General features: G+C 45.0%; 2 protein-coding genes across 2 annotated transcripts; one reads left to right on the top strand and one right to left on the bottom strand.

The window, feature by feature from the left end:
- Nucleotides 1-395: 395 nt before the first annotated feature.
- On the bottom strand, nt 396-16640 carry LOC144486816 (uncharacterized). Its single transcript, XM_078204837.1, has 4 exons — nt 16613-16640; nt 14311-14461; nt 12613-13063; nt 396-1226 (listed from the first exon to the last, which is right to left on the bottom strand). The coding sequence occupies exons 1-4, from the start codon at nt 16638-16640 to the stop codon at nt 396-398; spliced, it is 1461 nt and encodes a 486-aa protein (XP_078060963.1).
- On the top strand, nt 2745-6957 carry LOC144486812 (uncharacterized). Its single transcript, XM_078204834.1, has 4 exons — nt 2745-2789; nt 3610-3672; nt 5855-6039; nt 6208-6957. The coding sequence occupies exons 1-4, from the start codon at nt 2745-2747 to the stop codon at nt 6758-6760; spliced, it is 846 nt and encodes a 281-aa protein (XP_078060960.1). The 3' UTR covers nt 6761-6957.
- Nucleotides 16641-16954: the final 314 nt, after the last annotated feature.

Genomic DNA, 16954 nt, shown 5'->3' with positions numbered 1-16954 from the left:
ATGTGAGGGAGAATATTTTGATGCAGCGAATGGTAATGTTCTGGAACTCGCTGCCTACGAGGGTGGAGGAAGTGGAGACAACAAACTATTGCAAAGGAAATTCGATTGGCATTCAGGCGGTGTTTCAATTAGAAATGCTGACTCAACATGTCTTAACTTCCGATCGCCCGGTCACTCTGTGATCCGTGTGAAATTTGAAACCAGGTATTCGCAACAAGACTCAGCCCACTGGAGGCAAAGTCGTGAGACCGGCCAGTCCAGCAGAAAGAACCCCTCCGACCCTCCCCATTGACCAACTGGGAAAATGAACAAAATGTAGTCCTGGATGTAACTGAGAGCAGAAACAATAACAGCAGAATCCAACCCCTGGAATCACTTGTGAATTGGTTGGTGTCTCAGCAGGTGGGATGAAGTTCTGAAACTCTTCCCACACTGAGAGCAGATGAATGGCCTCCCCCAGTGTGAACTCGCTGGTGTCTCCGCAGGCTGGATGACTGAGTGAATCCCTTCCCACACTGAGAGCAGGTGAATGGTTTCTCCCCAGTGTGAACTCGCTGGTGTGTCTGCAGGTTGGATAAGTCAGTGAATCCCTTCCCACACTGAGAGCAGGTAAATGGCCTCTCCCTGGTGTGAACTCGCTGGTGTGTCTGCAGGTGGGATAATTGAGTGAATCCCTTTAAACACTGAGAGCAAGTGAACAGCTTCTCCCCAGTGTGAACTCGCTGGTGTCTCCGCAGGGCGGATGACTGAGTGAATCCGTCCCCACACTGAGAGCAGGTGAATGGTCTCTCCCCAGTGTGAATTCGCTGGTGTCCCCGCAGGCTGGATAAGTCAGTGAATCCCTTCCCACACACAGAGCAGGTGAACGGTCTCTCCCCAGTGTGAACTCGCTGGTGCGTTTGCAGGTGGGATGTCTGAGTGAATCTCTTCCCACACTGAGAGCAGGTGAATGGCCTCTCCCCAGTGTGAACTCGCTGATGAGTCTGCAGGCTGGATAACCGAGTGAATCCCTCCCCACACTGAGAGCAGGTGAACGGCCTCTCCCCAGTGTGAACTCGCTGGTGTGTCCGCAGATTCGATAACTGACTGAATCCCTTGCCACACACACAGCAAGTGAATGGTCTCTCCCCAGTGTGACTGCGTCGATGAGCTTCCAGCTGAGATGGGGAAATGAATCCCTTCCCACAGTCCCCACATTTCCACGGTTTCTCCATGGTGTGGGTGTCCTTGTGACTCTCCAGGTTAAACAATCAGTTAAATCTCACACAGAACACAGGTACAGTCTCTCCCACTGTGAATGCTGCGATGTATTTTCAGGCAATGGAACTGGAACACTCTCACTCAGCTGTGTATGTGTCTCGGTGCTTTTCAAGTCACACAAATGATTAAAGTATTTGAAGCACAGAACAGAGAAACATTTCTCCTTTGAGAAACAAAGGTCGAAATATTCAGGTCCCGATGAATTGAGTGAGGATGTCAGATGTTGATGTGACGTTTGGTTTGAAATTTGTCTGTAAATCCTCCCCTTCCAATATCCTGTAAAAAGAATTTACAAAAGTGATCAGTGTCAGCACAGGATAGAAATTCAGGACAATTCTAGTTTCTCTGGAACATTCTTTCCTCTCTCATTCCCCAAAAGCTGTGAATCTCCATCCCACACACTCTCCCTCCATTCTCACTCTGCTGTATCTAATATTCACCCTCCCAATTCTCCTGAAGGTGCTGGTTGAGGCTGATTGACAGATCCATAGAACACAGAACATAGAACATTACAGCGCAGTACAGGCCCTTCGGCCCTCGAACAAAGAACAATACAGCACAGGAACAGGCCCTTCGGCCCTTTATTCCCCGTGATGAATTCTCCCATTTCTAACATTTTGTCAATCATTTTCATAGAAATCATAGAAACCCTACAGTGCGGAAGGAGGCCATTCGGCCCATCGAGTCTGCACCGACCACAATCCCACCCAGGCCCTACCCCCACATATTCACCCGCTAATCCCTCTAACCTACGCATCTCAGGACTCTAAGGGGCAATTTTCAACCTGGCCAATCAACCTAACCCGCACATCTTTGGACTGTGGGAGGAAACCGGAGCACCCGGAAGAAACCCACGCAGACACGAGGAGAATATGCAAACTCCACACAGACAGTGACCCGAGCCGGGAATCGAACCCGGGACCCTGGAGCTGTGAAGCAGCAGTGCTTCTCTTTATTTTCTCTTTATATATCTATAGAAATTTTTACAGTCAGTTTTTATGTTCCTGCGAGCTTACTTTCATACTCCATTTTTCCCTGGGAGTGGGTGTTTCAAACCTGTTGCTCAGTTTGCGATGCTTTCCGGTCACTAGGACCCGGTTGGGAGCGGAAAACGCTGAAGCCCCGCCCACTCACTGTTGCGTCACCAAGACACCAGCGCATGCGCTCTGCTCCCTGCTGAATCAAGATGGCGGCTGTTAACCTGAGCCTCGTCTCGGGATAAAGACCTGAAGCTACAAACACGGGACTTGCGGATTACTATTAGAGGTTTGAGACCTTCACCAGATATTTAGAAACCCTCTCCGTCCATCTGCCGGTTCCAATCCTCCCTCCATGTCTACGCATCCTTACCGGTTGCTGATGAGACAGAGGAATGTCTCTCCCCATTGCCATCATCCACGCTGCACATGCGCCAAACACGTCCTGACTGCGCATGTGCACCTCTCTCCCGTGCTGTGGATAGGGAACATTCCCCACCGCGAGGAATGTTGGGTAAAGCGCACGCCATCGAAACTCCTCATTTAGGAACGGTGAGCTTTTTCTGCTGCGATGTGAAAATTAGGGATACGGGTGCAGTCAATAACATTAGGAATCAAATTATACTGTAATCTATGCGGCACGGTAGCACAGTCATTAGCACTGCTGCTTCACAGCTCCAAGGACCTGGGTTCGAATCCCGGATCGGGTCACTGTCTGTGTGGAGTTTGCACATTCTCCTCGTGTCTGCGTGGGTTTCTTCCCACAGTCCAAAGATGTGCAGGTTAGGATGATTGGCCATTCTAAAAATTGCCCCTTAGTGTCCTGAGATGCGTAGGTTAGAGGGATTAGCGGGTAAAATATGTAGGGATATGGGGGTAGGGCCTGGGTGGGATTGTGGTCGGAGCAGACTCGATGGGCCAAATGGCCTCTTTCTGCACTGTAGGGTTTCTATGATTTCTAAGTACTCAAGGCATTCATTATCCAACAGAAAGTAGGGGAATGGAAATTCTCAACCGAAGTATCTGAAATTGATACATAATGAGGGGGAAGTCGAACTGTATCTTTAATTAACATGAACACGCAAAAATGGAACTTGACAACTTTTAAACAGCGCATCCTCTTGACACAGAAGTGTCATAATGGGAAATGTGTGTGATGGATAGAGCGGTTTCTGGGGCACATGGGATTGTAGGATCCACGGCCCTGTTAAACAGCAGCTATTGGTATGTGTTTTATTAGAGGAGCGTCAGTGACTGCAAACATTAACTCTGTTTCTGTCTCCATTGATGCTGTCTAACCTGATGAGTATTTACAACGTTTTCTCTTTTCATTTCAGATTTCCAGCAGCTGCAGTGTTTTGATTTTGTTTAGTTGAAGGTGTTGCTCATGGAACCGACTCGAGAAACAAATGGACCATTTAAAGCTGTGTTTCAAGTAAGGAAAAAGTAGTTCTGTCAGGGATTTTCATTAAATTTACATTTAGAAAAATTTCAAATTTTTCAGTGTGTGGGAAGGGATTCAGTCGTTCATCCACACTGCTGAGGCACCAGCGAGTTCACAACTGGAACATGGACATGACTAGAATTACCAGCAATTGGCTAAACCTCCTTTGACAGCACCTTCCAAAACTACAAACCTCTTCTCCAACATGGATAAGGGCAGTTTGTGCATGGAGACCCCATAACCTGCATTTACTCTTCAGAATCACGCACTATTCTGACTTGGTAGTATACTGGTCTGCCTTCACAATCACTCGGCCAAAATCCTAAAACTTATTTCCGAGCACACAGTACAGTGGCACAGGGTGGCACAGCGGTCAGCACTGTTGTCTCACAGCACCAGGGACCCGGGTTCGATTCCAGCTTTGGGTGACTGTCTGTGTGGAGTTTGCATGTTCTCTCTGTGACTGCATGAGTTTCCTTCAGGTGCTCCGGTTTCCTCCCACACCCCAAAGGTGTACAGGTTAGGTGGACTGGCCATGCTAAATTGCCCCTTAAATGCAGGAGGATACAGGTTACCTCAGGATTACAAGTTGTTTTGAGATTTGAGATTGAAAACGACATTTGGAGGTGATAGTTTTCCTGCATCCTTTGAGTTGGTGAAGGTTGTAGTTTGGCAGGTTCTGTCAAAGTTCTTGTCCAGTTGTAGATGTATAAAGTCCTTGCCGTTCATTCCCTCCTTGTTTCATCTTTATCTTTCTCCTCCCATTGAGGCTGAATTCTTGTGTAGATCTGGATGGGTGGCAGGTTTCCTGCATTGAAGGACATTAACAAACCATTTGGGTTTTTAATCACAATCCAGCAGCTTCCGGAGTCACTTCTTCCTTGTGCCGGCTCCAGAAAGTACCGGATTCATTCAGCTCAATTTCACAACCTGCCTTTGTGTTTATCACTGTTTTTTCTCCTCTTTAAATTAATTTGCAGCCTCGAGAAATCCATGAGCCATGTACATATTCAGTGTGAGAGATTGCAACCCCTGAAGGAGCTGCTTCTCCACTTTTAGTTACACTTCTGCTCTGCCCCACGCTCCTGTTCGTTGGCTGCCCAGTGTGGAGGAGACTGGGGAGGTCAGAGGATCTTTTCCTGGACCTGCTCTTGGGGCTGGTTAAAACAGTAATTTGTAGTTCAGCAGAGGGTAACTTGGCTGTGGTTCTTCTGTGGTTTCACAGTAACTTCATTACAGTGTTACTGTCAGCCTTACTTGTGACTAATAAAAATAAACGTTAACTTTCTTGTCCGTGCTCGTGTGGTCCTGGAGAGGGAGCAGACAGTGTCGACTGAAACACTCGATATCTTCCACAACTCAGGGTACAGAGTGTCTCACAAACACTGGAAACAAAGTTCTGGTTTAGTTCAGATGGAAGTTCGATTGGTTCACAAGATTGGGGAAACAAGATTTGAAATAATATTCCGTGGAAACTAGAATTGTTTGTTGTGAATTTCTGTCCTGTACTGACAGTGATACCGACTCTGTCAATGTCTTTTACAAGGTCCACAAGGGCGATGAATTGCAGATGGGAAACTGAAACCAAACATCACATCAAGATCTGACAGAGTCACTCAATTCATCAGAACCTGAATACCATCGACCTTTAAATGTGGAAGGAGAAATGTTTGTCTGTTCTGGCGGTGGGGAACAATTTCAAACATCAGTGTGACTGGAAAAGCACCGAGACACACACCTGAGTGAGAGTGAACTGACTGGAAAGAGCTTTAACCAGTTCCACGGCCTGAAAGAAACATCACACCATTCACAGCAGAGAACAATAAGATCATAAGAATTAGGATCAGAATTAGGCCATTGGACTCATCGAGTCTGCTCCTCCATTCAATGAGATCACGACTGATCTGATATGACAATCCAATTTTCTGCCTTGTCCCATAACCCTTAATAGCCTTACTTAGAAGCAATACACATGTTGTGTGTGGACAAGGCTTGAACAGACAAGAACACCGGCACCATGGAGAAACCATGGAAATGTGGGGACTGTGGGAAGGGATTCAGTTACCCATCTCTGCTGGAAATGCATCGGCGCAGTCACACTGGGGAGAGACCATTCACCTGCTCCATGTGTGGGAAGGGATTCATTCAGTCATCCCACCTGCTGACCCACCAGCAAGTTCACATTGAAGAGAGGCTTTTTAACCATGCTGACGGTGATCACAGCTCTAAAAGCCCTGAGGACCTGGTCACGCACCAATCTATTCACACCGAGAAACAGTTCTGCTGCTCTTACTGTGGGAAGTTATTTAAGCGATCACAGAATCTCATTGAACACAAACGCACTCATACTGGGGAAAGGCCGTTCACCTGCTCTGTGTGTGGGAAGGGATTCACACGATCATCCCACCTCGCTACACACCGACTGGTTCACACTGATAACAGACCTTTCAAATGTTCCGAATGTGAGAAGAGTTATAAAACCACAAGTGATCTGCTGATACACCAGCGAGTTCACAATGAGGAGAGACCATTCAGATGTACAGTGTGTGGGAAGGGATTCACTCTGTTATCCAGCCTCCAGAAACACCAGCGAGTTCACACTGGGGAGAGGTCGTTCACCTGCTCCTTGTGTGGAAAAGGATTCATTTATTTAACCAGCCTCAGATCACACCAACTTGTTCACTCGGATAAGAAACCTTTCAGATGTTCTGAATGTGAGAAGAGCTTTAAGACCTCAAGTGTTCTGCTGAGACACCAACAAGTTCACACTGGGGAGAGACCGTTCACCTGCTCTGACTGTGGAAAGGGATTCACTCGCTCATCCAACCTGCGAACACACCAGCACATTCACACCGGGGAGAAACCGTTCACTTGCTCTGAGTGCAGAATGGGATTTTCTCACTCATCCCACCTGCTGAGACACCAACACACTCACAATGGAGAGAGACCGTTCACCTTCTCTGAGTGTGAGATGGGATTCACTCAGTCAACCCATCTTCTAACACACCAGCAAATTGGCAAGTGTCTGGAGGAATTGGATTCTGCTGTTATTGCTGCTGTTAATCACATCCAGGACTGAACCATGTTCATTCTGACAGTTGGGGTGTGTTTTCGCTGATGTTAGTGATCGCTATAACTGGGCTGGAGTTTATTACTCTGGATAAATGTCAAATTAACTAATATTGTTTAAGACACAAAGCTGAGACCTTCATTTCTTCAGGACAAGAAAAGATTAATCAATGTCTTGTTACCAATTGCTGCATTTTTGTGACCTTTTCTCCTTTCTAGTTCTAGATTATTTCAGTTTTCATACCTTGTTACTCTCCTGGACAAGTCCCAGCTCCCCATACCCTCCAGAGTGTCTTTCCTGGCCTTGGAATCTATGGAAGGCATCAGTAACACATCCGCGATCACCAAACACAAATCACAGTTGTTTTCACTGATCCACTTCTTTCCCCAGTCATTCAGGATGGTGATGTTTGTGGAGCTTTCTCTCTCTGTGATTTGTTTAATTGTCCTCCACCATTCACGACTGGATGTGGGGGGACTGCAGCTCTGATCTGATCCGTTGTTTGTGGGATCGCTTGGTCCTGCCTGGGACATGCTGCCTCTGCTGTTTAGCATGCTTATAGTCCCGTGTTATAGAGTCACCAGATTGGAATCTCAGTTTTAGGGTGCCCAGTGCTGCTCCTGACTTGTTCTCCTACACTCCATCTTGAACTAGGGGAGGTGATGACTTGGTGGTATTATTGCTGAACTATTAATCCAGAAACTCAGCTAATGATTTGGGGACCGGGTTTCGAATCCTGCCACATCAGTTGGTGGAATTTGAATTCAATGAAAAAAATCTGGAATTAAGAATTTATTGATGACCATGAAACCATTGTTGATTATCGTAAAAAACCCATCTGGTTCACTAATGCCCTTCAGGGAAGGAAATCTGCTCTCCTTACCCGGTCTGGCCTACATGTGACTCCCTCTGAAATGGCCTCGCAAGTCACTCAGTTCAAGGGCAACAAGGACTGGGCCATAAATGCTGGCCATCCAGCAATGCCCATTTCCCACGAATGAATAAAAAAGAATTTCAAGTTGAGGACTCCCAGGATGACTCACTTGCACTGTCCACCTCTGTGCTGCTCCCTCTACTCAGGTCTGAACTGCTGGTAGGACAGGATATTCTGGCAGGAAGAATAAAAGGGAAGCAGATTATCTAAATGGTGAGAGATTGTCGAGCTCTGAGATGCAGAGGGATCTGAGTGTTCTGGAGATTGAATAAACTGGGATTGTTCTCCCTGGAAAGACAGAGGCTGAGGCGCGACCTGATAGACGTTTATAAAATTATGAGGGGTGTGGATAGGGTGAACAGTTGGGAGCTTTTTCCCAGGGCAGAAATGACAATTACAAGGGGACAGAAGTTCAAGACAAGGGAGAAAGGTTCAGTGGAGATGTGCAGGGGAAGGTTTTTTTACACAGAGGGTGGTGGGGGCCTGGAATGCACTGCCAAGTGAGGTGGTTGAGGCAGATACCTTAGCGACATTTAAGATTTATCTTGATAAACACATGAACAGACGGGGAATAGAGGGATATAAGCGGTTGGTCTCGATAGGACAATGTGATCAGCGTTGGCCGAAGGGCCTGTTCCTGTGCTGTTCTTTGTTCTTTGCATGAATCACAAAAAGCTGGTAAGCAGGTAAAGCAAGTAATTAGGAAAGCTATCATTTGTGAGAGGAATTGATTACATAAATATGGAGGTTATGCTTCAGTTATCCAGAGCACCAGTGAGACCACATCTGGAGTACGGTGTACAGTATTGGTCATCTTGTTTAAGCAAGGAGGTAAATACATTGGAAGCAGTCGATTGACCAGACTAATGCCAGAAATGTGTGGATTATGGGTAAAGCTTGGACAGGCTAGGTTTGTGTCTGCTGGAGTTTAGAAGAGTAAGATAAATTTGATCGAAACATGGAAGATCCTGAAGGGTCTTGACAGGTTGATGTGGAGAGGATGTTTCCTCTTCTGTGAGAATCTAGAGCTCGGGGTCCCTGTTTAAAAATAAGGGTTCGCACATTTAAAACAGAGATGAGGTGAAATATTTTCTTTCAGAGGGTCGTGAACCTCTTCTGAAAAGGCGGTGGGAGCAGAATCTTTGAATATTTTTAAGGCAGATGTAGATAGATTCTTGGCAAGCAAGTGGGTGATAGATTATTGGGGCCAGGCAGGATGCAGATTTAAGGTTACTATCAGATCAGCCCCGATCTGATTAAATGGTGGAGCAGACTCAAGGGGCCAAATAGCCGAATCCTGCTCCTTGTTCCTGTGAGACATTGGCAGTAAGATATGATTCAAAGTATGACTCAGCCTGTTGCTTGACTGAACTGTTTGACTGTAGGAATAGTCATGTTTAATAGTTTGTAGCTTAGTTATGTGTAATGATCAAGTAATTGAAGGTTATTAATCAATTAACCTGATACGATATTCTGCTTAATTATAGTATATTAGTATCATGTAACTGGCTTTGTCTGTCGCTGCATCCTTATTTGACAAGTGAAATACATCACATGACCCGAGGTCGGTGTAAAGCTACACTTTTATACTTTAATTACAGAGTCCTGTGGATCCCATCAAATCTGGATGAGCTGAGGTCTGGAACTGTTAACTCCTCAGCATTGACAACAACAGTTATACTTGAATTAGAGGCCATATTGTGTGAAGAAACCAGCTGTGAAGTTTCAAACCTTCAGCATTGTGTCATAAATTAGTTTAATCTTTTAACTTTTAATATCTTAAAAGAAGCAATCACTTTCCTTCACACTATATAACTATCATTGGTTTGAAAAATTAAAGGTTTCAGTTTAATTTTCATAGTGCAGTAGTTATTCTGACTCATTAGTTTTGAACATTTATCAATTGAATGTATCATACTGTATTTGTGTTTCCTGCTATCTCACCTTTTACACACTGATTTGATGCCACTTTCTTTGGATTTCAGATCTGAAGTAACTTTGTAATTTATGTATTAGTTTAAGGCTGTGTGTCACTTTGTGTCCTTTTAATTAACTGTGTTCCAAGCTCTGGCAACCACTACAAAAACCAGCAAGCACTTTCTTTAACCAAAATATACTGATAGTCACTTGCCCCAATGAGAACTCTACAGGATTTCTACACATCAATGAGACATTTGAGACAATGAACCCAAATGTTAACCATTAGGATTTGACACCATGAACTTGCTTTTCTCAATTAAGTGACAAAGAAGATGTCTTTAGGCCTCCATTATCTCAGTACAAAGCCATAAAATTTAATGAAATCACAGAAAAGGCACGTGGGGCAAACTCTGAAAGTAACTGACACATTAGAGGGCCAGTCAGGAGGTTGCAGGAAATGGTCAGTAGATGACCATCACCATTAAGAAACCAATCAGAAACTGATTACACACCACCTAAATCAATCAGGGACTGATCATGGTGAACCAGAGTTCAGGAACACCATTGATCGTGTACAGGAGCTGTGTCTAGAAAGGGTTAATAACCATCAGCTTTCAGCTGCCCAGTTCACAGCTCAGAGAAGCTGAGCAGGAAGAAGATAGACGACGTCAACAGAACAAGAAACAGCACCTCAGTCGGCTGGAAGTTGTGAGCCAGCGTTACAAAGTGAACTGACTGCTTCCACTGCCTTTGTTAAGTTTTGCATTTTGTACTTCTGTGATTAACTTAGTAAATTCTGTAAAGCTTGGAACAATATTTGCACCCAGTATGGTCCTGTAGCTAGTTGTAAATGAAAGTCCCTTTTAGATCAGCTCTCCCAACTAAACCCAACAATTGTAATTGACTTTAAGTCTTACATTTAAGTTGAGGTGAACCCACGTCTTTCAGAAAATCTCTGCCAACTTTGGCACAAGCCCCCAGCTGTTCGCCGGGAATTCTTCGCAGGATTAACCTGGGAACAGTGTGCGTTTATCATTTCTGGAACCTAGGTCAATGCGGGGGGGGGTCAGTCTGGTTTTATCATTGACTCTTCTGTAGCAATTTGACACAACTGAATAGCTTGCTCAGGATAGAGAGCTCTGAATCGAGGATATTATCTCTGTTCTGCAGAACAAGTAACTATACTCCATCTATTATTGCAGTGCTGTAATAAAGTCAGTTAAAGACAATCTGGTGTTGGGAGTTTGATTATCTGATGTATGAAACCACAAGATTCAATATTTAGAGTCAACAAGATGAACAAGGAAACACATCAGGGCCCAAAACTACAGCTGGATATTCACAGGAGAAAGTCTGTTACCCAACATCTTGAGTGGACAGAACAGAGAAAGGTCCCAACTGTAAGAAACCCTCCAAACATTTGTAAATATATTTCAAATGTTGACAGGTCCCAACTCCCAGTTTCCATTCAATTGAAATCAATGAAAGATCTGAGACAGACAGTTGGGTTGAAAGCAGTGCGGGGCCCACATGGACTGAGAAAACAAATCCAGGGACCACTTACACCAAGACACCAAATCCAGGGACCACTTACACCAAGACACCAATCCAGGGACCACTTACACCAAGACACCAAATCCAGGCAGCATTTGCACTTTGGAGTTGATTTATCAGGTAGAAGTTGTTTGCAATAAATCCCCAATTTTAAATTAAATCTACAAGATTTAACTATCTGGCCAGAATGAAAATTCTAATTGGTAAATTCAGAAGATTTATTAACCATTAAAAGGTCGAAAGGTAACAAGTTAGAAAGATAAAAAGCAAAGTTTGAATCAACAGTGATTGACAGGAGGAGGAGAAAGCTCATCTTTAACAATGAAACAGACTTCTCACAACTTTCCTCGGTTGATCAGGCCAAAGACGTGAAATGATCATCAGACATGGTGGATAACATGTTAACAGAATGGCGACTCAAAACCTTTATTTTTATCCCTTCAACTCACATTTGCTTAACTCAAATTAGCCACAGTATTGAACGATAATTGATTAACTTAATTGTCTGATTGGCCCCTGACACCTACTGGCATCTCCTGATGTCTGAGTACAAAGGTCTACTGAATAAATGAGACATCCTGAGTAAGGTCCCATTCATTCCCAACTTAACGTAACTTGTCAAAGCCATAAATGTTTTGTGAGCTCTACCTTATCTTTCTAGATTGGCTGGAAAACATAATTTGACAGTTCTCATGATTTATGAGCAGTGTACTTAAAATCATATTATTTATTATAATAAAACATTACAGACTTTGTGTTACAGGTTATATTACCAGTCTGACAAGTACAACTATTAAGTGCTGATTCTTCAACTGTCTCAGAATGAAGGTTCTTCACTTCACTAATATGAGGATGTTAACCCGAGGGTCCCGTCTGCTCTCTCAGGCAGAGGTGAAAGATCACACAGCTTCTATTTGGAAGGAGAGGAGGGAGCTCGCCCTGCTGAGACCAATATTACCCCTCACCCAATCTCCCTAAAAACAGAACACTGCTCATTATCACATTGTTGATGTGGTTTACCCCGCTGAGACCAATATTACCCCTCACCCAATCTCCCTAAAAACAGAACACTGCTCATTATCACATTGTTGATGTGGTTTACCCTGCTGAGACCAATATTACCCCTCACCCAATCTCCCTAAAAACAGAACACTGCTCATTATCACATTGTTGATGTGGTTTACCCTGCTGAGACCAATATTACCCCTCACCCAATCTCACTGAAAACAGGTCACTGCCCCGAACCACATTGTTGCTTGTGGAGGCTGACTGCGCACAGAGATGTCCTGAGGTTGTGAAAGGTGCTACATGAATGCAAATTCTGTCGACTCCAGCCCAGTTACTGTACTTTGCAGCAACATCATCAACACTTCCCCAATGTCATGATGAATAAGGTTCAGTCCTGAATCTGATGAACAACAGCAGAATCAGAGCAAAGCCGTCATCTGTGAACTCGCTGGTGTTTCACCAGATTGGATGATTCGGTAAATCTCTTCCCACACTCGGAGCAGGTGAACGGCCTCTCCCCAGTGTGAATGCGCTGGTGTGTCAGCAGGTGGGATGATCGTGCAAATCCCTTTCCACACTCGGAGCAGGTGAACGGCCTCACCTCAGTGTGAATTTGTTGGTGAGTCAGCAGGTTGGAGGACTGACTGAATCCCTTCCCACACTCAGAGCAGATGAATGGCTTCTCCCCAGTGTGAACTCGCTGGTGTACAGTGAGATGAGATGATCGCCTGAACCCAGTCCCACAGTGAAAGCACTTGAACGGTCTCTCCTCAGTGTGAACTCGCTGATGGGACATCAGTTCACCAGAGCTTTTAAAGCACTTCCCACACTCTGGACATTTAAAAGGTCTCTTGTCAGTGTGAACCCGTTGGTGTGTCTGAAGGTGGGTTGCTGTCCTGAAACTCTTCCCACACTAAGCAGCTGAACAGTGTGTACTCGGTGTGAATGCGCTGGTGCTCCCTCAGTCTGTGTGGGCTTTTAAAGCTCTTCTCACAACTGGAGCATTGAAACTCTCTCTTGTCAGTGTGAACTTGCTGGTGTTTCAGCAGGTGGGATGAGCGAGTGAATCCGTTTCCACACACCGAGCAGGTGAACGGCCTCTCCCCGGTGTGGAGTCGCTCATGCAGCTGAAGGCAGATGAACTGAGCGAATCTCTTCCCACATACGGAACAAATGAACGGCCTCTCGCCGGTGTGTCTGCGTTGATGAATTTCCAGCTCAGATGGGGATCTGAATCCCTTCCCACAGTCCACACATTCCCATGGTTTCTCCCTGGCGTGAACGGTGCTTTTTGCTTCCATGTTCAAAGGCCGATGATATTCAAGTCCTGATGAATCGAGTGACTCCGTCAGATTTTGATGTGATGTTTGGTTTGACTTTCCTGATCGTGAACATTTCAAATATTCTGTAAAATGAATTTAAGACAGAATCAAGGAAATATAAAAGAGAACCCACAAAAACACAAAGGTAGGTTGTGAAATTGAGCTAAATTCATCTTGTAATTTGTGGGGCCTATGCTAGGAAAAAGTGACCCTGAAAACTGCTGGTTTCTCATAAAAACCCAACTGGTTCACTAATGTTCTTTAGGGAAGGGAACCTGCCAACCAGTCGGGGCTTACACAAGGCTCTGGCTTCTATGGGAGGAGAGAGAGATGTGAAGGAGGGTAAAAAAGATGAACTTCATAGATCCGTAATTGAATTAGAATTTTGAAAGAATCTCCCAAACCCATAACTCCACCCACTGGAAAGACAAGAGCAGCCGGCGCCTGGGAAAACCATCACCTCCAAGACACACACCAGCGAGTTCAGACTGGGGAGAGACCAGACTCCTGCTCCACATGTGAGAAAGATAGAATCGATCATCCAATCAGCTGACACACCAGCGAGTTCAGCAGTGATTACTGGGCTTGGATTCTGCTGTTGTTAATGACATCCAAGACTGAACTCTGTTCATTCTGATAGTTTGGGTTTGTTTCTGTTGATGTTTACAATCTCTGTAACTGGACTGGATGTTTAATATTCTGGAACTTGGCTTGTTTTACCTTGTGACCCTTACTCTTCTAATAAAGTATCTTTCTTTGGTCTATAGCAAATAGTGATTTACTTGTAATTTTTTTCAACTGAGTCAGAGCAGAGGAATCACCTCTCCCCAGTGTGAATTTGCTGGTGCACTGTGAGGTGGGATAATCGCCTGAACTCAGTCCCAAAGTGAGAGCACCTGAACGGTCTCTCGTCAGTGTGGACACGTTGATAGGATATCACTTCCCTGGAACTTTTACAGCTCTTCTCGTAATCTGGGTAATTAACAAAATCACTCCAGAGTGCAAACACGTTTGTGTGTCATATGGTGGGATGACTGAATGAATCCCTTTCCATCTCTGGAGCATTTGAACAATCTCCCCCCAGTGTGAATATGTCAGTGAGCCAACAGGTTGGATGATGGAGTGAAATCAGTCCAATACACAGAGCCGGTGAACGGCCTCTCCCCGGTGCCCGATGAGCTTCCAGCTCAGACAGGTAACTGAATCCCTCATCACTGTCCTCACTCTTCCATGGTTCCTCCCCAGGATGTTTATATTTGTAGCTCCTGAGGCCAGATCATCAACTGAAGCTGCGTCCACACAGAGAACAGTTTCATCTACTGTGAACAATGCTTTTTCCTTCAATGTTTAAAATCCGAATGATAATCAAGTTACCGTAAACTGGGCAGCTCCGTCAGATCCAGATGTGATGTTTGTTCAAAGATTCCTGACTGCAAATCCTCCTCTTCTAAAACTCTGTGACACTGAATTTAAAAGAAAAAAAAAGTGAGAGAGAACCCACAAAAACACAAAGGCAGGTTGTGAAATTGAGCTGAATGAATCTGGTAATTTCTGGGGCCGGCACCAGGAAAAAGTGACCATGAAAATTGCTGGAGTGACATAAAAACCCAAGCGATTCACTGATGTCCTGCAGGGAAGGGATTGAATGTCACCCATTCAATAGGATCGTGGCTGATCTGACATTCCTCATGTCCACTTTCTTGCCCTTTTCCCGTAACCCTTGATTTCCTTACTGTTCAAAAATATACACAAGGGCTTTGCCCCCACAGCTCTCTGTGGCAAGGAGTTGCAAAGACTCTCAACCCTCTGGGAGAAGAAATTGCTCCTGATCTCAGTCTTAAATTGGCACCTTTTATTCTGAGACTGTGCCCTCTGGTCCTAGACTCTCCCATGAGAGGAAACATCCACTCAGCATTTACCTTGTCAAGTCCCTTAAGAATCCGATATGCTTCAATGAGATCACCTCTCATTCTTCTAAATTCCAATGAGGAGAGGCCCAACCTGTTTAACCTTTCCTCAAAAAACAATCCCTCCATAACGGGGATAATCCAAGTGAATCTACTGTGAACTGCCTCCAATGAAATAATATTTTTCCTGAAATAAGGAGACCAAAACTGCTCACAGTCCTCCAGATATGGTCTCGCCAGTACCTTGTACAGTTGCAGCAAGACTTCCCTACTCATATACTCCAACCACGGTGGCACTGCAGTTAGCACTGCTGCTTCACAGCGCCAGAGACTCGGGTTCAATTCCTGGCTTGGGTCACTGTCTGTGTGGAGTTTGCACATTCTCCCCGGTTCTGCGTGGGTTTCCTCCGGGTGCTCCGGTTTCCTCCCACAGTCCAAAGATGTGCAGGTTAGGTGAACTGGCCATGCTAAATTCTCCCTCAGTGTACCTGAACAGGCGCCGGAGTGTGGCGACTGGTGGATTTTCACAGTAACATCATTGCATTGTTAATGTAAGCCTACTTGTGACAAATAAATAAACTTTACTTTACTTGAAATAAGGGCCAACATTCTATTAGGCTTCCTGATTACCAACTGCACCGGTGTGCTGGGTTTCTGTGTTTTGTGCAGAAGTCCCCCAAGTCCTGTTGTGTTGCAGCTTTACAGTCTTTTCCTCATTTAAATAATACTCCCCTGCTCTCCCTTCCAAAATGAACTGTTTCACATTTTCCAACATTATCATAGAGTCCCTACAGTGCAGAAGGAGGACATTCAACCCATGGGTCGCACCAATTCTCTCACATAGTATCTTACCCAGAGCCTCTCTCCCACCCTATCCCCATACCCTCACACATTTACCATGGCTAATCCATCTAACCTACATGTCTTGGGACACTAAGGGAAATGGCTAACCCACTTAATCTGCACATCTCTGGACTGTGGGAGAAAACCTGAGCACCTGGAGGAAACCCACACAGAGGAAAGCTGCTGGATTATCATAAAAACCCAAGTGTTATGCTGATGTCTGTCAAGAAAGGAAATCTGGCACCTGGTCTCAAGTGGAGACAGAGAGAAGTAGAAGGGGCCGGGGTGAAGGAGAGGGATTTTATACATCTAGAACTCAATGGGAACTTTGACAGAATCTCCCAAATCCTCAACCTCCACCACCTAGAAGGACCGAGGTAGCAGGTAGATGTGAACGCCATCACCTCCGAGTTTCTCCCCCCACAACTCGCACACAATCCTGACTTGTCTGAAATCCAGTACTAAAAGAACTGAAACTTCTTTCATATAAACACTGGGAAGACTGAACCCATTGTCTTCAGTCCCCACTACAAACTCCACTCCCTCACCAGCAACTCTATCTTCCTGGTAACTGTCTGAGGCTGAACCAAACTGTTCACAACCATGGTGAAATATTTCATCCCAAGATGAGCTTCCAACCACATATCCACAACATCATCAAAATCGCCTATTCCCATCTCAGTGACATCGCCCGACTCCACCCCAGTCTCACTTC

This window comes from Mustelus asterias, unplaced genomic scaffold (genome assembly GCF_964213995.1).
Source record: "Mustelus asterias unplaced genomic scaffold, sMusAst1.hap1.1 HAP1_SCAFFOLD_475, whole genome shotgun sequence".
Taxonomy (NCBI): Eukaryota; Metazoa; Chordata; class Chondrichthyes; order Carcharhiniformes; family Triakidae; genus Mustelus; species Mustelus asterias.
Note: the sequence above shows the minus strand (reverse complement) of the source record. Positions and strands in the feature narration are given on the sequence as shown.

Bases quoted from the DNA above. Each gene is read 5' to 3' on its own strand.
- LOC144486812 (XM_078204834.1), top strand. From the start codon at position 2,745: ATGTTGGGTAAAGCGCACGCCATCGAAACTCCTCATTTAGGAACG. The intron at 2,790-3,609 runs GTGAGCTTTTTC...GATTTTGTTTAG, and splicing joins AAACTCCTCATTTAGGAACG to TTGAAGGTGTTGCTCATGGA. The intron at 6,040-6,207 runs GCCGTTCACCTG...CAATGAGGAGAG, and splicing joins CGCACTCATACTGGGGAAAG to ACCATTCAGATGTACAGTGT.
- LOC144486816 (XM_078204837.1), bottom strand. From the start codon at position 16,640: ATGGCGTTCACATCTACCTGCTACCTCG. The intron at 14,462-16,612 runs GTCCTTCTAGGT...TTAATTACCCAG, and splicing joins CACATCTACCTGCTACCTCG to ATTACGAGAAGAGCTGTAAA. The intron at 13,064-14,310 runs GTGATTCCTCTG...GAAGAGTTTCAG, and splicing joins CAAATTCACACTGGGGAGAG to GACAGCAACCCACCTTCAGA.